Source organism: Patella vulgata, chromosome 5 (assembly GCF_932274485.2).
Source record: "Patella vulgata chromosome 5, xgPatVulg1.2, whole genome shotgun sequence".
Lineage (NCBI taxonomy): Eukaryota > Metazoa > Mollusca > Gastropoda > Patellidae > Patella > Patella vulgata.
In genome coordinates this window covers 9,733,136-9,755,261 of record NC_065883.2, presented here as the reverse complement: position 1 = coordinate 9,755,261, position 22,126 = coordinate 9,733,136, and the positions used below count along the sequence as shown (strand labels likewise).

Here is a 22,126-nt window from a genome sequence, read left to right as displayed (position 1 = left end):
GGCTGTCATGTTGCAGCACTTGGGATAGATTTAGTTGAATGGGAAGAATAGACACACTCGCTTAAAAGCTCAGGTATCAGAAGCTAATCCAGCAATGGCCAGAGAGGGATTTCTCGGGCCATTGCTTCAGGAATATGCTGTATTGGAATCTCTGTGATACACACAAGAAAAAAATGATGTGAAATTATTAGTGTCAAAATTACTGAAGATTTGTTTGGCATGACAAAAAACCCATTCCTCCTCTCTCCTTCCTATAAATCTTGATGTGATATTGAGCACTGCTAAAATCCCTACACTCAAGAGAATTATTGAAATGGAAATATACCAGGTTTGTGTTGAGTTGGATGTAATGCTGTCTAGCACTAACAAAGCTAATTATTAACGTAATGTATTTCGTGGTTATTTTACAGTGGAAGCTCCGTATAAACCTGAAGTAACAAGTAATACTGATACATCTAATTTTGATGTCGATGATTCAGATTTCAGACACACTGTAAGTACATGTATCACATTATCTGCTTACTCTATATAAAAAGGCATTATGCAACAGCTAAACGGGCCTTTTTGCAAGGCATTTTTCGAAAAATTATTTAGATATTTATTTACATAATAAGCCCTCATCTACTTTAGAACATCAGATGGCTTAGATATTGAATGGATTAGACAATTCCTGCTATATCGAAAGATGGGGCCATAAAGCAGCTGTCCGTGCAAAATTTCCCTTCTTTAGCTGGGTTGATGCAGAAACCCCTGTGTACAGAATTTGAATGAATGCATTTTATGTTTGATCTGAATTCTGGTATTTGATGAAAGATTTCTTCTGTCTGATTTTTGAGATGAGTTTAGAAGCCAGTTGAATTGTTTATAATTTGTTTATTTTAGGATACTGTGCCCCCTGCCACTAGTACAGCGTTTAAAGGTCATCATTTACCGTTTATAGGTTTTACTTTTACTAGAAACTGGTAAGTTATAGGGTTAGTGCTAAATTAAAGGCCAGCTCAATTTTTCGTCATATTCTTAAAGCTAACCAACAATTTCGCCAATAATCAAGTGCCCTAACCTTATTTACATCTCATTGACCATGACAAAAATCGAGCTGACCTTAACAAATAGATTTAGCCTAAGTTATAGTTATCTATGATAATAATACAGGTCAAGGGGCAAATTTCATAATAATAATACATTTTCAGGGATCCATAATAGAAACACTGAAAGACACCAGGGACCCATTCCATGATAAGAGAATAAGTCAAGGGACCTATTTCATGATAATAATTCATTTCCAAGAACCCTTTACAATAATTCATGATGGTTAAACAGGTCCAGTTTCATAATACAGGTCCATAAAAAGTAATGGTGGAGGATAGCCGAATGGTTAGCGCGTGCGCACTGCATCATAATGTCTGTCATTGTGTCAACTGGCTTGGTTTTGATTCCCTATTGTATGTGACAAGGAGTAGGGTTGCCTGTCCAACCTTGTGGGTTTTCTCGGGTCCTCTGGTTTCCTCCCAAGTCTAAAGACCCTACACGCAGGCAATTTCTTTAAACCCCCTCTCTCTCTCTCTCTCAAAGTTTCTGAGAATTGTTTGATTTATGTTTACATATGATATTATTTTTTTTTTTTCAGTAAAATATCAGATTTAGAATGTTTAGAATCCACATCATCAACAAGTTCTGATAAAATCAGTACATTGGCAGCTGAAGCTTACGAACGGCGAATTAAAAACTTGGAACGGGAAAATAAAGAATTACAAAGAAAAATAACAGGTGGGCAAAATTAAATTACTAATAAGTGGGAGCCACAGTCAGAGGTTGAGTGATTAGGCTGTAGTGCCGCTGTCTGGGCAAAATTTCCCTATGTGCTCTGTATGGCATATGCCTGTCTTCATTAGCCTAGACTGTATAGAAAAGTAGAACCTCATTTCATTTTATAGTTTTAATAGGAATTCTGTTATTAAACATACATTATGCAAGAGCTAAATCTGTCTATTGCAGGTCTTTCTTTAGGCCTCAAATGTTACATAAACTATTAATTACACATTAATTATCTTATCCAGACCATAATTAACTCTAGATGGCATTGCTAGCCTGCGATCTGAAGTCGATTATGAGCCGATTTACTGCATAGCTTTCCGTCACGATTTAACGATTAAATGGATAATCGAGACTATGCTGTTTATCGTACTGACTTTAGTAATGATGATAGAGGCTAGAAGGAAATTTCAAACGCTTAGTTCATAGTGGATCAATTTGAATGAAATTTTCAGCAAATTGCCTTTACATTATCTAGTTTTTAACTATTATAGTGAGAACTGCCAACTCGTTATCGAATCTCCCATAATGTATCTTTAATTGTAAATAATTTCAGACACAACAGCTACGATACAGAAATTACAATGTCATGAAGGTAATGGTGTAGGAGCTGCTGCACCTGAGGATTCCAGTAATTTACAACTTAAAGAGGATTTAGCTGTTTTACACAGAGTTGTAGCAGGTAAAACTTAATATTTAATTTAGCTGTTTTACATAGAGTTGTAGCAGGTAAAACTTAATATTTAATTTAGCTGTTTTACATAGAGTTGTAGCAGGTAAAACTTAATATTTAATTTAGCTGCTTTACGCCAGTTGTACCTGTAGCAGGTAAAATTTAATATATACTATAGCTGCTTTACATAGAGTTGTACCTGTAGCAGGTAAAATTTAACATCGTACTTGTAGCAGTTAAAATTTAACATTGTACCTGTTGCAGGTAAAATTTGATGTTGTGTGTACTTGACATCTTTTGAGTAATAAGAAATTACAAAAACATTTCTGTGGTGACCAAGAAAATTCCTTAGGATTTTCTAGCCTAGTTTGAAATAAAATTGAACCATATGTTAGTCCCAAAATGACCTAGTTTGTGTCAATTGGACTTAAATACCATCTCTCTCTCTCTCTCTCTCTCTCTCTCTCTCTCTCATTTCATTTTGTACCAGTAGCTATGTAGAGTTGCAGTAGCCGGAATAAAGTTTGATACATTATCATCTAAGGAATTCTTATCACAAAGCATGAAGATAAGATTCATATTTAGAACAAAAATTATATAATCTATAAATTCTGGCAGTTTGCCTATGTTATTTTCCTCTCTTAACTTCAAATCTCATCAGACTATAAATAATAATCTTTAATCTTATTTTTGATCAGGTGGTTTCTGTGGGTTTTTTCTATCTCTACGTAATTTATAATTGACTTGAGATTTAGATGTTACATTTAATACATGTAAAGTCAATCCGAACCACCAGTTATTTTTATACAAGTTGCCATAGATACTTGTTCTATATCGGGGGACTTTTATTAAAATTAAGGCATTATATTGATTTTGGGGGTTTTGATTACGCATGGTGCGCTTTAGATCACAAGGTCTGTAGATCATAAGTTTCGATTCCAGACTTGTGGACTTCTCTCGATTCTCCAGTTTCCTCCCACTGCCATCTATTGAAATAAAATTGTGTCATGTTAGTCCCGAACTGACTAATTTGTGTTGAAAAGATGTTTAACCCTATTTTCCCTGTCTTTTGTGCAGTATGAAATGAAATGGTGTTTAACAGCCTACTATTCTGCACTGACATGTTTATGAAGACAGGCATACACCATACATTGTGCTATGAGGGAAATTTTGCCAAGACAGTGGCACTACAGCCTACTCTTACATCGCATTCCAACTGTCAAGGGACCTTGGGTTTTTGTCCCATCTTAAGAACTATATGTTGTCTCTTGCCACTCTCTTTTTTTTTTGCAAACCGTTCTACTCCACTCTTAAATTTTATTGTGAATTATTCTATAATTTTAATAGATTTCTATTACGGAACAACTCACATTGCACTGATAAAGCCTCTTCCAACATGTCAAGCAAAATCTGTTAACCAAAAGCTATTTTTATATCATTTAAAAATATTTTTGCTTGTGAATAGTGAAATATTTATCGTTATTTTTGAACAGAATCTCAGAATGAAATGACTATGTTAGAACAAGAACTGAAACGATCGAAAGATACTAAATCCGAAAATGAAAGAAAAATCAAATTATTTGAGGAAGAAAAGGTTGCTTTTGAAAAGGTAATATATATTTTTTGTTAGATGTACACGAGATAGATATATGTTAGTCTCTCTGATTAAAATACAGATCTATATTTCGTTCGTTTCTTATACTTTTGATGGACTACACTACATGAAGATCTGACTAGTTGTACTGGGAGGTCGCATCAGGGGTCAGACATTGATTAATCAATTAACGTTGGCGTTTTTAGTGGGTTACCCACAATTCTGTGCAGAGCATGCCAAGAACTCACCGTAACAGACTGTTTCATTGGCTAATTCCTCACATGAACTAGAACAGATTCTAGTGTTGTGAAGACAAATAAAACAAACTTTGAACTATAAATTAACTATGAATTCCTTCCTTCCTTGTTTATATTTTTTTGATATTTTATTGTGTTAAATATACCATGAACTTTCAGTCACATTTAAAAATTATATTTTGTTTTGTTTTATTTTGTAGGAATTACAAGATTGGCGTGATAAATATCGTTCTCAGGCCCGGGAATTAAAAGAAGCGTTATCCAAACAAAAACTAGCCATGGATCAATATACCGATACTAATGATGCGTAAGTTGATTATATTTTATACCATACAAATACAATACGATATAATATAATATCATATACCCATCAAATACAATATTATATTTTATACCCATCAAATACAGTACAATACAATATAATATTCTATACCCTTAGATATTTTATACCCATCAAGTACAATATAATATAATATTTTATACCCATCAAATACAGTATAATATAATATTTTATACCATCAAATATTCAAGTACAAGTGATATGTGGTCAATCTCAAAAGGTTTGGAACTTATTAATTCAAATTCCTCTTCAATATGAATTCATATTTACAGTAAATAAATAACTACTTCAGTAGTTTGCACATTTGTCTAAAGTTCAGAGTTCCTATGTACACATTTGTCTAAAAGTTCAGAGTTCCTATGTACACATTTGTCTAAAGTTCAGAGTTCCTATGTACACATTTGTCTAAAGTTCAGAGTTCCTATGTACACATTTGTCTAAAGTTCAGAGTTCCTATGTACACATTTGTCTAAAGTTCAGAGTTCCTATGTACACATTAAAGTTAAAGACACTTTTCAGTTGGAATTTGATAAATAGTAACCCGTTTTGTGCAGAAAAGTAAAACATTAAACCCCATTTCATTTTTTGTTCCAGCTTATTGAAGAGTCAAAGTAAAGTAAAAGAGTTAATGAGAGAATTACGTAATAAAGAGGAAGAAATAGAAGACGCTAAAAGTAAACAAGATGGTTTTAAATTAGACAAACGAAAGGCTGAAAAAAGTATTATGGAAGTAAGTATATTTAATTAATCTCTTTAAAGTCTTGTTTGGTCATTTGAGGGATTGTATAGTTATAATCTCTTGCAAAATACAATATTGTTAAAGATGAATCTATGAAAGGGTTACCCCTTGTCAGTGGTGCAGGATGGAGGGCCTGACAAGTACAGCTGGCTAGTCTTGTGTACACATTGGCGTGCATGTAAAAGATCCCTTGGCAGTTGGAATTTGATATAAAAGTAGGTCGTAGTTCCGCTGTCTGGGCAAAATTTCCTTCAGTATACCCCTAATGGCATATGCCCATCTTCATTAGCCCAGTCGGAGCAGAACACTAGGATGTTGAACGCCATTTCATTTCTAAAGGGATTATCAAACCAAAAATAGTTGAATTCGGTTCAGTGTTTTCAAAGATATGACAAATTGAAAAATTTTCAACATCTCCTGCAGACATCAAAAACTGGGTATGGTCAAAACAGCCGTAAACCAAAATGTTAAAAATTCACCGTAGTCCAAACAACCAAAATGTAGTCAAAATCTATCTAAATATAAATCATTAGATTCTTATTAAATGTTTTATTCATTTACAGAATAAATTTCTCCAAATCACAATACAATTTGCTTGAAGTGTGTTGGTTTTTTTGGGTCCATTGAGCAGTAAATTTACAATAAGATTAAAATAAATTTAACTTTTTGGAGAGATTATTATTTACTGTTACTTTTTTTTTTACAGTTACAGAATTCTATAGATGAAGCGAAGTCCGAGGCTGGTAAAGAGAAACGATTACGTGAACGAGCGGAACAATATACTCAGGATCTAGAACAGGAAATGGAAAGTATTAAACGTAAACATATGAGAGGACCTAACACTGCCAATAATCTAGAACTTACACAAGAAATAACCAGGTTAGTTCAAAATTCAAATATTCTACAATAGTCAGAGAAACTCAAATTGTCTACAGTAACTACAGTAGACAGATAAACTCAAATTGTCTACAATAGTTAGAAAAACTCAAATTGTCTACAGTAGACAGGAACTCAAAATTGTCTGCAATAGACAAAGAAACTCAAATTGTCTACATTTGACACAGAGAAACTCAAATTGTCTGCAATAGACACATAAATTATAGTTCACGTACAACCAGGGTACGAAACCACGCCAGTTGACTAGATGACAGACCTTATAATACAGTGCTCACGCGCTAACCATTATGCCATCCAACCCCCCTGACCTATAATAGAAACAGGCAATAGTGCCCAACAAAGCCTGAAATTGAACCAGACTATGTCTGTTACAAGTACCTTAATTCCAGACTTACTCATATCTGATATCCTCCATTCAAATCTTGGCGTTGAATCTGTGGGGCAGACATTGAAGTTACATCTCCTGGATATTTTTAAGATAATCTAATATTGTTGACCTGACCTTGAAACTCGTGTCTATTTTCAATTTTAGGTTAAAAGCCGAGATGGAGAAAAAGGATGTTGAAAGTGAAGAAAAATTATCGCGAGCCACTGTGAAACACGCCACGGAATTAAGTGAACTTAAATATCAAATAAAAGATCTAGAATCTAAACGAACTGAATTACAGCAAGAAATAAATAACTTAAAGTCAAAGGTCAGTCGTGCGAACGCGGAGGAAATGCGAGATGAGTTGGCTAAATTACGACAACAGAAAGATTTATTAGATCAGAAATATAAAGGACGAGCCGATGAAAATGAGAGACTCATGGATGAACTTAATTCGGTAAGATATTGAAATCTAGAAAATATAAATGATTTGTATATTATCTAGAATATATAAATGTTTTGTATATTATCTAGCATATATAAATGTTTTGTATATTATTTAGAAAATATAATTTTTTTGTTTTAGGCCCAGAATAAACTGGCAGCATCTGAGAATGAGAGAAGACAGATGGAAGATGAACTTCGTGAGAATTACGATAAACAAGAATCTGTCGCCCAATGGGAGGCTCAAATATCAGAAATTATTAAATGGTATGTTATTGTTAATATTGAACACATGTTGAATATAAATAATTTGAATTTAAAGATGCATTATGTAAGAGAGAGAGAGAATAATTCGCTTGCGGGTAGGGGTCTTTAGAAGTGGGAGGAAACCGGAAGACCCAGAGAAAACCTACCAGGTTGGACAGGAGACCACCGGGAAATGGAAATCGCACCACTTGACTCAATGACAGACCTTTTTATACAACGCACGTGCTAACCATTCGGCCATTCATCCCCCATTTTAGATTAAGAGCTGGCGATTCTTACTAAAATTGTTCAAAAATAGATAATGAGAAATGAATTATCAAGTACCATTGCTAGGATAATAAACAAAGTCTTGATTATCCATTTTATCGTTAAATTTTAAATGGTGATTGTTTTTTAATCCATTCAAAATCACGGCCATCCGATGCTCTAGAGAGTGTATTATGGGCTTGTCATGCGCATAGATGCCTTATTAATAATTGATATAATATTTGAAGCCCAAAAAAGACCTGCAATTACAGATTTAGCTCTTACATAATGCATCTTGAACATGATTTATTTAAAAGACTACTGTCATTGTTCTGTTTTATATACCCGGTACAGTTTCCTGCCAGTAGTCAGTTCTTTGTCTCGTCTGTACTGAAAAACATTTCCGTCTTGTTGGTATTTACCCCTAGAGAGTGAGCTATAAAGTGTGTGGCCATTGTTCAATATTAATAGTGAATTTGAGGAAAGTCGATTCCCCCAGTACTTCCTTTCTTCCTAAAAAAATCATTCATCATTATTTACAACTTTTGAAATTTGGTGTCCTTTCTAATTTTAAAGGAGTAAATTTTATCTGTTTCTGTATATAAGTATTCACAAGTTTCTTGAACTGGCTGTCTGGATTCTTGCTGCCTTGGCAAAAGGCTCCCCCTTCTTAAAATAGTTATCACACTAATACTTGAATATTCGAATTTGAATAGATTTTCAAGACTACACAAACTGATATTTTTACTGTTCTTCATTCATTCAATGTCAATTAAAGCTGATGTTTTTGTGTCCTATGAAATATTGACTTACTTGAATAGGGAAATCAGCAATTGTAAGCAATGTGGAAATAAGTCAAAGTGAGAGAGAGAATTGGGGTTTAACATTCACTCAACACAGACTTGGTCATTTCGGGACTAACATGGTCCAATTTTATTTCAATAATTCGCTTGTGCGTAGGGGTCTTTAGCAGTGGGAGGAAACCGGAGTACCCGGAGAAAACCCATAAGGTTGGACAGGCGACCCTACTCCTTGTCACATACAACTGGGGAATCAGAACCACGCCAGTTGACTCAGTGGCAGGCCTGATGATACAGAGTGCACGTTCTAACCATTCGACCATCCAACCCCCGGAAAATAAGTCAATGTCTATTTGTATTATATTTCTAAGGTGAAAAATGTATCAGTGTCTATTTGTATTATATTTGTAGGGTGAGTGATGAGAAAGATGCTCGTGGTTATTTACAAGCTCTAGCTACCAAGATGACAGAAGAATTAGAGAATCTAAAAGTTATAGGTGTTTCTGGAGAAGAACCGGTAATTTATATATATCTATTGACATAAAACCAACATCATCAGTAGAATACGATATTCCTCATAAAAAATTACCAAGAATTATTTTTGTTGAAGTCTGGTTATATTAAAGGGAATGGAAGATTAAAATTTTAAAACCCAGTTCCTACCAAGACCACATTTGACCCAATTCTAGCCGGTTCGTTTCAAAATGGATTAAGAACCCTGCCCATAAGGCTGTGTCTGTTTGTGGTCAGCAATATCCTGGAAATTTTTCAGCATTCTGGTCATCATTACCATGGAAAAATTTGTTAATAATGTTTGATGCCCTGTTTAGGTTGTCAACATCTCCCATGAAGTTGGTGACTTTGATCATAACTCCATTTCTATACCAGAAAGATTTTCAGGTTATTTAATAATGACGTTTCGTAACGCATGCCGGTCACCTTTTCAAATTCATAGAATTAGGCATTTATGTAGTGAAACTTATCCAGGATTATTGCTCAAGTACACTTTGTAGTAGATGCCAGTGCATTTTGATATCAATTTGTGATTTTTCAGATGATCTCATAGATGAGATAAAATGTAGTTATTAAATATATTTGTGATTATATTGATTGCAGGGTCGACAACGCTGGCGTAACAGACGATCTCAGAGATTAGATAAAATGGAGTTATTAAACCTTCAGTCTAGTTTAAATAGTGAAATACAGGCCAAACAACAAATCATGGAAGAACTTACACGAGTTAAAGAAGAATTAGCCAAGGCTGACAGGTCAGATTTGGATTATATTTTATACTAGCTATGTTACCCGACATGGTACGGGTCAGATTTGTATTATACTTTATACTACGTACATGTAGCAATGTTACCCGACATTTTATACTAGCTAAGTAACCTGACATGGTACGGGTCAGATTTGTATTATATTTTATACTATCTATGTTACCCGTCATGGTATGGGTCAGATTTGTATTATATTTTATACTATCTATGTTACCCGTCATGGTATGGGTCAGATTTGTATTATATTTTATACTATCTATGTTACCCGTCATGGTATGGGTCAGATTTGTATTATATTTTATACTATCTATGTTACCCGTCATGGTATGGGTCAGATTTGTTTTATATTTTATGCTAGCTAAATTACCTAACATGGTACGGATCAGAAATTTATTATATTTTATACTAGTCAAGTTACTCGGCATTGCACAAGTTAGATGTGGATTACGTCCATAATAATGCAATAATCATTAATCGTATATTTCTTTATTAAATAATGCACCAAATTAATAGCACCATGAAATTCCTTGTAAAAAGATGATTATTAAAGGAGAAAAACCCATTTGTTTCGGTATTGTAACAATAAATATACACAGATTTTTGCTGCCTTGGTTAAATCTGTTAAATCCTCCCCCTTCTGAAATAATTATCAGTTAAATACTTGAAAATTTGAATAGGTTTTCAAGACTATACAAAATTCACAAGTTCATCCGTTTTGTTTCCTACAGCAAAAAAATAACAAAACTTTCTCTTGGAATTGAGGTGGAGGCCATCAGCGTCATTGTTGGTTTGTTGTTCTGATATTGTATAAATCTCTTTTCTTATTTCAGTTCTATTCAAGAGAAAGATCGGTATATCAGTACGTTACGGGGAGATGTTGATAATTTAAAGTTTCAATGTCAAGGCATGGAAGAACGAACAAATATAGAAAACTGTACGTTGAATTTTTTACTTACCTGTATTATTTACTTACTTGATGTTAGATTTATTTCACCGACAAATCACAGTTTATTAGTAAACTTTAAATGTTGTATTTTTCTTTCAGTTGTAGATAAAAATCTAGTTTTAAAAAAAAAAAAGCAGAATATGTGTCATGGGGTGGATAGATCGTAGTATTTTTCACACTTGATACTGTGAAGATGAGGGTGTTTGGGGTTGTTTCAACTCTGGGAGCTCTTGACTGCTTCAAATATCTCATTCTATTAAACTAAATGGTTATCTTTTTTTTCAATCTGATTAAAATACAGATCTATATTTCGTTTCTTTATACTTTCGATGGCCTACACTACATGAAGATCTGACAAATTGTATTGGATGGTCACGTCAGGGGTCATACGGGCGGCTTTTGGTAATATGTCAGACATTGATTAATCAATCAGCGTTGACATTTCTAATTAGTTACCCACAGTTCCGTGCACAGCACACCAAGAACTCGCTGTAACAGACCGTTTCATTGACTTATCACTCACATCAATCAGAACGCCGGTTATATAACAACTCTTCCAGATCCTAGTGTAGTAAAGATAAGTAAAACAAAATTTTGAACTTTAAAAAACGAAACGAAATATGATCTGTGTTTTAATCAGATTGCTTTTAGTTTTCCTTTCTAACGACCTATAACCGTTAATGCTAATATATCATGGTAATGGAATTATCTAATATAAATAAGTAAAAAAATAATATATGACATGGTTGACAATTTATTTAAGGATTTCTCTCCTCCTGTGAAGCTAAAACTTGTTGATAATCCATTAATAATTTATCGCCTCCTATGTTGCTGAAACTTGTAATAAAAACAAATTCTTTCGAACGATAAGAATTAAATTTAATAGGCCACACACCCGTTTTCATTAACCCTGTTGGTGCCGAAAAGTAGAACGTTAAACCCCCTTTCATTAATTTATTTTAACAGGCCACACAGACATTAAATTGTTTAAGAATGTGATATTGTGATACCTCACAATAGGGGGGATATTAATATGTCACCTCCTTCACATAAGTATTAAAATACAACTATCAAATATCTTACACTTTAGGCTTATCAATAGCGATAAATTAACCCTTTCAAAGAAAATTTGCAAAGATACAGTTTGCAGAATATAGTTTCAATACATAAAATTGATAGAATATATTTTCAATTCAAAAACTGACTGATATATTTTTGGACAATATATTTTCAATATATGAAATTGACCATTTTGTGGACCATGTAGTATATAGGTAAAGGCTGTGACCGTGACATACGAAAACAATGTTAAAAGTTATCTTGTGACCGTGACATAAGAAAACAATGTTAAAAGTTATCTTGTCACCTTGATATAAGTATATAATATTACAAGCTATCTTGTCATCGTGATATAAGAATATATTGTTAAAAGTTATCTTGTGACCGTGGCATAAGAATATATTGTTAAAAGTTATCTTTTGATTGTGGCATAAGAATATGATGTTATAAGCTGTCTTGTGACGGTGACATAAGAAAATAATGTTATAAGCTGTCTTGTGACTGTGACATAATATAATGTTATAAGTTATCTTTTGATTGTGACATAAGAACATTATGTTATAAGTTATCTTGTGACTGACATAAGAATACAATGTTAAAAGTTATCTTGTGACATAAGCATATAATGTTATAAGCTGTCTTGTGATTGTGACATAAGAACATTATGTTATAAACTGTCCTGTGACTGACATAATATAATGTTAAAAGTTATCTTTTGACTGTGACATAATATGCTAATAGTTATCTTTTGACTGTGACATAATATTATGTTAAAAGTTATCTTGGGACTGTGACATAAGAACATAATATTATAAGTTGTCTTGCCTTTCAGTAAAACACAAAGCAGAACAAAAACATAAAAAGGGTAATATTATATTTCACCCACACAACGTACAATTGGCACCATCATATTTTTTTATGTTGATTATTAAAATCTTATATTTTATTTTTGCTTGCAGGTCATGTTTTTAAGAATTTGTAATCTTCTCTATCATATTCTCTATTTTACACCTGAAAATCACTGTCCTTGGGATGGAATGCTCTCCAAACTTCTTTTATTCTCCTGTCTTGTCATGAAGCCGGTTTGTTGAACGCCTGTCCAACCTCATGGTTTTTCTCCGGTTCCTCCCACTGGCAAAGATCTTTACGCGTATGCGAATTATTGAAATAAAATTGAACCATATGTTTGTCCCGAAATGACCTAGCTTGTGTGGAGTGGACGTTAAACCCCATTTCTCTCTCTTGTTGAACACAACATAAAACCTTGTGTGAACCCATATCGAGTTAAATCCTGTTACGACACATGATATTGAATAAACAATTTGCCGTCTTTTTCCATTTTTGTATGTTCAGTGTGTAAAAAGTAGTGACATGATAGGTCTTCGAAAAAATGTCAAATAGTCATGGTCCACATTTTGTCCACTTTCTTCTGTCGCTAATTTGTGTTTGATCATTTGCAAGACTGATCAAAACACAGAACTGAGACAAAACGGCATACTGAAAAGTAGAGCACAAGCAACTGGTAATGAAATCAGTTCCAGCCAGTTGTATTAGCTCAAAGACTGACTTCCAGCAAATACTGCTTGACGCCAGTTGCTGTCGGGCAAGGTGCTCACAAATTTCTTGCACTTAGTTATACCCAATCACAATTTCGGTCTAGGCTAGGGTTACGAGTATCTTGATTAAAGGCTCAATACCACTCTTGTTGTAACTGAATAATATGTCCCAATCTTTATTCTGGTCAACAAATTGTACTATTTTAGAATATTTCAATTAATTGATGATACAAATTTCATCTTAACACACCTTATTTAAAAATTTTGAAAAATTCAACATAATGGTTTGAAACGTCTAACGTAAACCTTTTCAAATGAAACTTCGATTTAAAAATATTTTCGAACCCTCTGCACAAGTAAAATAGGATGTAATGGATAATTTACACAACAGGTAGGACACTTAAACATCTAGTACTTAAATAGAGATATTATTTATTTTCTGGAGCTTTCAAGCCAGCAAGAGTGTTATTGTCCCTTTAAGCATTCTGGGTTTCAATTTTAAAAATCCTGAATTTTGAATGACAAAAGCATAGTTCACAGCTCTATCCACAGCAGTAGGACATTAAATCTCATTTCATTTTTATTCACACCATTGGTTGGACAAATTGGAATCTTCTCGACTCACAATCAAGAATCTCCTCAAAATGAACCGGCTGCTACTGTTTTCTGTTCCCTTTCAGTGAACGTCAATGCATTTCTCAGACCTGGAAATAACTATTTGAGTTGTTTTTATTTTTACTTTTCAAAATGTCTGACACAATTTTCAGATTTAGCTGATGTCTTTGACAGAGATTTATTGAAAATATGAAAAAAATGTAAATTTAAAAAATCAGGCACCAAAAAATTTATATACATGTCAGAGCCTGAATCTGTGCCGGACATTGTCAGCAATAAGTAGCTTATTTCCAGTGTTTGATTTCTTTGTCTATACTTTACAGACTATCAACCAATCAGAATATGTAAACCCGTCTTTCGTCTTTTATCTTCTTTATCAAGCACATCGTAGATCAACATTTTCCTGAATCACCAGTTTTATTTTATTTTATTATTTTTTTTAACTTTTGGGACTATTTGTCGGTAATTTTTTTTAATTTTCTGAAACATTTATTTAATTTATTAACATTTTCAGTGGAAGTGGTCAAACGTTACCTCAGTAAGACTCTCGTTTTTCTCCGCAAATTATTTTCGCTTTGTTTTTCTCCTAAAAAATATTCCTACTTTTACTTTCAGTGACTTTGCTTTATAACAATTTATAGCTTGGGTTTTTTCTGCTGTTTTTATTGACTGAATATTTTTAATATCTTGTGTGGGGTATTGAAATGGGTTGCGGCATTATGTGTATGCTGGAAATGGGGAATTTTGGTTCAGTTTTTCAACCAATTGTATTTATTGTCACAAGTGTGTTGTCACAAGTGCATTACCACAAGGGGATAGTGCTGAAAGGGATTTAAAACAAACAGGTTCAAAAAAATGTATTCTGTAACATATCAAATGATCAGGTTTGACTAGTACTGGTGTTGTGCATGAGGCAGAGTGTGCCCGCAACTTCTATTTTTAAATGTTATTTATTCTCATAAGCTTTTGCATGTGGTTTTTGGGTATTCAACGCAATTGGTAAAATCTTTATTAATCAGCACTATCCCTTTATGGAGTTGAATTCAATTCCATATTTGCAAGAAGGTATTTAGTTTTTATACGACCACATCCTAATGTGGTGGTATGATGTTATCATCCTGTCTGTCTGTCGGCTGTCTATTGAAAGGAAGAACCCTATTGATTTTTTCAGTGATGTTTGGTTATAATTTCCAGAGTTATTCCCCTTTATTGCAAAATCTCGTTACACTATAGAGGCATTATAATTTGAGATTTTATTTAGCTCTTTATTGTCTAAATGACTACTGCAGCACTTATGTTGTCCTCTGTGATACTGATGTTGATGTGTACTGCAATGTTTCCACTTAAACACTGATGTTGTTGTCTACTGCAACACTGATGTTGTTGTCTACTGCAACACTGATGTTGGTAGCAATCTTGAAACACCCCTTATTCTGTGACACTATCAATAGTAAGGCCATAATATAATTAATAACGGTTTTGTTATAAGCTATCGCCATACTAACTTTGTTATATATTACAACAATATTAAAAGATATTTAACGATGTTTGTTGAAAGCTTGCATTGTTTATAACTTTCAGGGCTTGAACCTACTAGCAATGGAGGTATTGATGATAAATAACATGTTCAGCATCTTTATCTATATATTATTATGCCATGCTGTTTGTATTAATCATTAGGTCTTGTTGTGTGCTGAGAGGGGAAGGCCGAATGGTTAGCATGTGCGCGCTGTATCATAAAGTCTGTCATTAAGTCAACTGACGGGGTTTCTATTCCCCAGTTGTACGTGACAAGGAGTAGGGTCGCCTGTCCAACCTAGTGGGTTTTCTTCGGGTCCTCCGGTTTCCTCCCACTGCTAAAGACCCCTACGAGCAGCGAATTATGGAAATAAAATTGACCTAGTTTGTGTGGAGTGGACGTTAAACCTCATTTCTCTCTCTGTGTGTGTGTTGGGGGACATTATAGAATGTATGATTTAAATCGACCCCGCCCTATGGGTGATAGCAGTTGTGTGTTTTGATTGTCCTGTTCCCCAAAAATGTTAAAAGCATCTTTATTAATAATTTAGACTAGATTGTTAGAATCTTTTTAAAATTAAGTAAAATAATTGTCTATAATTTTAAAGGTTGCTTACCATTTACATTTAACAGGTTTTCTAGATAAATGCAATGCTAACAACTTTTAATGTTTTATTGCTAGATCGTCAAATTTGTATTCTTAAATGTTAGATAATAGTAATAGTGTCAAATCTATCCATAAACATACTCAAAACAGTTTTACAAGCAATAACTTATATACACGTCTGGGGGTCATGGTGGGTAAGACGCTGGCTCGCTAGGTCGGGTGTTCGATCCCTGCATTGGCCGAGAAAAGGGCATCCAGATTTTCCGCCGTGGTTCCCTCTTGTCAGTGATGCAGGACGGAGTGCCTGAAAAGAACAGCTGTCTAGTCGTTTGGATGGGACGGAAAATGAAGGTCCCGTGTACACATTGGCGTGCACGTAAAAGATCTCTTTACAGTTGGAATTCGATATAGGAGTAGGCCGTAGTGGCGCTGTCCGGGCAAAATTTCCCTCATAGCACACTGTATGGCGTATGGCCATCTTCATTAGCCCAGTCGAAACAGAACGGTAGGACGTTAAACCCCATTTCATTTCATTTCATTTATATACACGTCTATTAAGTTTAGTCTATGTAAGATTGTTTGAGTAAATGAGTTTTTAATTGGGATTTTAAAATTTTGAGAATTTGGCTGTCGCGAATATGTTGTGGTGTTTCACAGTTTTGGGATAGCAGTGCTCTATTGTAGCAATGGAATCATTAGAGATTTCATTATCTTTGGTTAAATATTAATCCAGTGATTATGTTTCTAGTGTAAGGAAAGATTTGTAATATAAGAATCTTCAATGAAAAAAATGGAATTAAACAGTTAGAAGGGTTAATAGATCCATGTGATTTAAAGCGTCGACACATGGATCCAAAATTTTCACAGTCTACAACAGAATACAATACAGAGCAGCTGTATTTATCCGCAAAAAAAAAGTACCTAAAATTCATGTACATTATATAGGTTTAAACGTCAAATGAGGTCAAATGAATAGAGACGTCTTTAATATATACTAAATATTCGTATCATCCCAAATCGACAATAAAACAGTGAGAAAAAGGAAAATCTAAGTAATGGCAATCTAATTAACATAAAATTTACGACCTTATCGATTCTTCAATGTTTTGATGGTGATCATGAAGAAAATACATCTGTTCTCAGGAATCCGATAAGATTTTTAAAAAAAAGATCACTAGAATTATAGATTGTTATTCCACAAAGTCGAAAGGTATGTTAGATTTTTCATTCAGTCAAGTTAGAGCGAGTTGATTGCCGTCCTTTGAGCTCCAAACCCGATAGAAATGAAGGCGGAAGTGGCCATAATAGTTTTAGAGATCACTACGTGATGGCGCTCCTGCGTCGCGACAAACGGGGCCGATTTGTCAAGATGAATGTATCATTATTTTAACAAATAAAAAGATAAGTTTGAAGTTAAAGCATGGAAAGAAATCAAGCACTGATCACAAATTACAATTATTATAGATCGTATAAAATAGTAGATTTCACTCTAAACATAGACTGATTAATATCCAGATGTTTTGATTGATATTGTAGAATATTTTTAGATATTTGGAATTTGGTAGAAATACTTTTTATGGTTCAGATTTCTTTTAATTTAATTAGGAATAACGCATACCTTGTGAAAGGTGTCAATCGAGTAATCATATGAATTTTCGGATCACAAAGGATATCTCAACTGATTTTAATGTCTTGACCAATCACAATTTAGTTTAAACATTTTATGTTCACACCAAATCCGTTTTCGAAACTGGCAGAACCCTTGCAGGACTCAATTCCGTGTAACTCAGTTAAAATTTGGAATGTTCTAGACAAAGTTCAATTGAGTGCCCAACAAGAAATCGTGGAGAAAAATTTATGTTCTGCTTATTAATTGCATTTGTATGAGTTTTGAAAATATCTGTGCTTTTAAGTTAAAGAAACTGAAACCATAAAATGTATTTTGATTTATATTTTATAAATGAAACTTTGGTTCTTATTTTGAATAATTAAAACAAGCTGTGTGTGTTTAACTAGATTAGTATTACTATAAATAGCACAATAACATAGATAGTTTCTATTTAGGAAATTCAATTTGAGTAATTTACCCAGAATATTTTTTCCATGCCTTTGGAGTGATCAGTGGTGCAGGACGAAGGGTCTGGAAAGGGAAATTTGTTTAGTCATTCATATGGGACCAAAACATAACCAAAAGTATATTTGTGTACATTTTGACGTGCATGTTAAATAACCCTTGACAGTCAGTTATATAGAGAGATGACCCGTGTTTTCCTTTCGCGTTCGTCACTTCCGATTCAGGAAACCTGCATTACTCAGCTATCGTAGCAATGATCTCTTTGTTAAAATTATATTTGGAATGTGTTTAACCAGCTCTATCACATATGTGATAATGACTGACACCAATATTGTCCTTTAACAAAACGTTAAACCCCATCTGTGTACATGTTGGCGTTGTCCATGGCAATTGGGAATCCAAGAATAAGTGGCAGAAACACTACTGTACGTTTAGACAACAGTCTCACCTCTAGCAAAGAAAGAAATATTACTGTAAATGTTTTACTCAAAGTAATCGAAGTTATGTATTTATTAGTTCCTCTGCTGACTGTTCCTATTCATCCCTATTAAGGTGCAATAATGCTTTACCCCCATGTCTGTTCTTGGATCATAAAGTCTGTCATTGAGTCAACTGGCGTGGTTTCAATTCCCCAATTGTACGTGACAAGGAGTAGCGAATTATTTAAATAAAATTGAACCATATGTTAGTCCCGAAATGACCTAGTTTGTGTCGAATGGACGTTAAACCCCATTTCTATCTCTCTCTCTCTCATTTAAATTGTAACTGTCAAGGGTTATTTTATGTGCCCTCCAATGTGCTTGCGCGGACCACCGTACTGTACCACTAAAACATGTATAAGATATGATTTTGGAGTTGATATTTAATAATTAGTTGGGTTTTTATAAAGTTTGTAACATGTGGGACCAGTAGTTATCCACTGTTTATTTAAGTTTCATATGAAATACATGTACATGATCTGAGTGAATAATGGAATTTGAATTTATTACTGAAAATGATTTAATTTTGTATTTTGATCTGTTTATAATATATCTTTTATTATCCATTTCAGGGGAAAGAAGTTATGGTGAAAATTCATCCATTTTCAAATTTATGAACGAACAATTTCAGATCTTTAATTCGGTAAGTTTCTCAGCCTGTAAAATTCAAATCATGACCAACCTTTGCATAATGTGAAAACATGTTATATCCAATTACAGCTTGCTGTATTAGACAACTTGTTTAATATAATGGAGCTTAAAGATACAATATGTTTAATTTAGATAAAGAGCCTGACCCTCTTGCTATAGTTCAAAAATAGATAATGCAAAATGAATATATTGAAAATTTAATTCAAATAACTTTATTCTGAGCGAAGTTATGACTGTTTGAAGATATGGCATGGATTGTTTATTATCGTAGCAACATTACTGGACAACCAAGACTTAGCCTTGATTGTCCATTTTAGTATTGTTAAATTTTAAAATCTTGTGGATATATTTAAATGTCTGCCATCCAATGATCATTGGCCTTGATTACGGTCTAGATAAGTTAATTAATGTTTAATAATTTATATAACATTTTAATGTATCTTTAAATCTGACATTGTTTCTAACGAAAAATTAACAATTGCTTTATCATAGCATTCTTTGATACTTATTTATTTGTTTTTATTTTTTTTTTATTTACTGTTATATCAATTTATTGATTTATTTTTTATTTAATGTTATAATTTATTAATTACAGCAATCATCATTAGATAGTGAACGTGAAGAAGATAGCGAGGATGCTGCATCCAGAACAGATTCTCGAACCGATTCCAGAACAGATTTACAGACAGGTGGAACACCTCTGGGTACTCCTGAATCAACGTTTAGTCGGGAAACATCACAGCAGCCATTGACAGATCAAGCTTACGATAACACAAACGATACCTCATCTTCCTGGAATCAGAATAATTCAGGTGGTAAAATGTCTCCACAAAGGCAAGATGGCCACAGATATATCATTAAAAATTTCCAATCACCGTATAAATGTAACCTGTGTACGTCGTTACTAGTGGGTACGTGGAGACAAGGTGTAACATGTGCTACCTGTGGTTTTACCTGTCATACGTCTTGTGTTGAGAAAGCACCTGCTCAGTGTAAAGTACCAGCAGATGTAGGTAAGTGAACTTCATATTACTTGCTGTTGTTTCATTTGTATTCTTGCCGTTGTTCTTTTGTATCCTTGCAGAAGTTCTTTTAAGCTCTGCAATACACTGCAATTGCTTCATTTTTTTTGCAATGCCAGCTCTACCTTGTACTATTCTCCCAAAAATCCAACTACAGCTGAGTGGTTTGGAAAATAGGGATTTTGTCTTATTCAGCTGGAGAGTATTGAACATGTACCTCCCAGCTCATTCGTTTGATTTGGACAACAGCACAAGGTCCCTCCCATGCAGACCATTGGCAGTAAGTTAAAGATCCCCTGATAGCTGGAAATCGATATGAATTAAATGGGGTTTAACTTCTTAACATCCTACTGTTCTGCTCCGACTGGGCTAATGAAGATGGGCATATGCCATACAGTGTGTTATGAGGGAAAATTTGCCCAGACAGCGGCACTATGGCCTATTGTTATATCGAATTCTAACTGGCGGGGAATCTTTTACGTGAATGCCAATGTGTACACAGGACCTCGGTTTTTCGCCCGACCGGGAATGAACATCTAACTCACTTAAGTCTATTATAAGAGTAGGTCACAGGGGTACTGCCTGGGCAAAATTTCCCCTCATAGCACACTGCATGATGTATGCCTGTCTTTGATTAGATGATCGATTGGTGCTAAAACATAAAACGTTAACCCCTAGTTTCATTTATTCAGATTTTTAGATAATGTCAAATTATTTTTTTGTTTTGTTTTAGCTAAAAGACCACCGGGTATGGATATGAATAAAGGAATTGGTACTGCGTATGAAGGTTACGTAAAGGTACGTTTATTTCTTTCACTATATCTCGTATTTAACATCGGTGGGGGTGGCTGAATGGTCTAACACATTCACTTTAGATCATAGATCTGCCAATTAGTCAGGTTTCGAGCTCACACTTGTACATGACAAGAAATAGGTTGTCTTTCCAACCTCCTGTGTTTTCTCTGGATCCTCCTGTTTCCCCGCACTGCTGAAGATCCTTATGCTCAATCGAATTATTGAAATATAATATACCATATGTTAGTCCAAAAATGATGTGGGTATTTGAAATGAAAGGAGGTTGGACCATTATTTTCAAGATCTGAGATGGTGAAACCTTGACTACACTCAGTTGAACACTGACTTATTAGGTGAATGCTATGAGAATTTGACTTGCTACTTACTGAGTATATAACTATTTTCTCATCATACTTCCAGCATGCTTTTGTGTGGATTTGGCACCCTAGTTGTATTGGATTATTATCATCATCCTCATCATCAAGTCAAATTTCGGATAGTCATTGACCAGTCTCATATACTTTGTTGTTAAAATTTCTTTGAAAAAGGCCTTAATTGACTATGATTAAGAACATCTTGATCAAATTTCCATTTTCCTGAAAATCCTTGCAAGACTGTGACACATAGTGGGTACTCGATTGAACATTCCGGAATTGAATTCTCTCAATCACAAAAATAGTGACAGTCAAGTGAAACATATTCGTTGTGTTTAATTACGTCACAATTCTACTCACACCACCTCTGTTGTTGGGACTGGCAGAACTGTGACGGGACTGAATTCTGTATCACTTGATTGCAATTCTGTCAATTCAGGACGTTCTGGACTGAAAATCGAACATCACCTGAATTAGTGTCTGGACTCGGAAACATCAAGTTGATTTCTGCATCATGTAATATAAATTGTGTTTTATGTTTTTCAGATTCCACGTTTAGGTGGTATTAAGAAAGGCTGGGTACGACATTATATGATTGTCTGTGATTTTAAACTGTTTTTGTATGAACTTCCTCAAGATAAAACTGTACCAACACAACATGTACAACAAGTTATTGATATGAGGTAAATATAGTTTATTAAACAACGTCTCTCA

At 34.0% G+C, this 22,126-nt stretch overlaps 1 protein-coding gene across 1 annotated transcript in view; it reads left to right on the top strand.

The window, feature by feature from the left end:
• LOC126822431 (serine/threonine-protein kinase MRCK alpha) overlaps window positions 1–22,126 on the top strand; it is a 92,122-nt gene that overhangs the window by 41,319 nt on the left and 28,677 nt on the right. Inside the window, exons 9-26 of the mRNA XM_056100786.1 lie at window positions 411–493; window positions 883–962; window positions 1,628–1,767; window positions 2,369–2,494; window positions 3,979–4,094; window positions 4,537–4,643; window positions 5,271–5,406; window positions 6,122–6,294; window positions 6,845–7,136; window positions 7,266–7,390; window positions 8,848–8,953; window positions 9,553–9,704; window positions 10,547–10,650; window positions 14,407–14,430; window positions 19,143–19,213; window positions 19,817–20,234; window positions 20,977–21,041; window positions 21,959–22,095. Coding sequence (XP_055956761.1) covers window positions 411–493; window positions 883–962; window positions 1,628–1,767; window positions 2,369–2,494; window positions 3,979–4,094; window positions 4,537–4,643; window positions 5,271–5,406; window positions 6,122–6,294; window positions 6,845–7,136; window positions 7,266–7,390; window positions 8,848–8,953; window positions 9,553–9,704; window positions 10,547–10,650; window positions 14,407–14,430; window positions 19,143–19,213; window positions 19,817–20,234; window positions 20,977–21,041; window positions 21,959–22,095 — 2,455 coding nt within the window. The remainder of the gene's footprint in view (window positions 1–410; window positions 494–882; window positions 963–1,627; window positions 1,768–2,368; window positions 2,495–3,978; window positions 4,095–4,536; window positions 4,644–5,270; window positions 5,407–6,121; window positions 6,295–6,844; window positions 7,137–7,265; window positions 7,391–8,847; window positions 8,954–9,552; window positions 9,705–10,546; window positions 10,651–14,406; window positions 14,431–19,142; window positions 19,214–19,816; window positions 20,235–20,976; window positions 21,042–21,958; window positions 22,096–22,126) is intronic.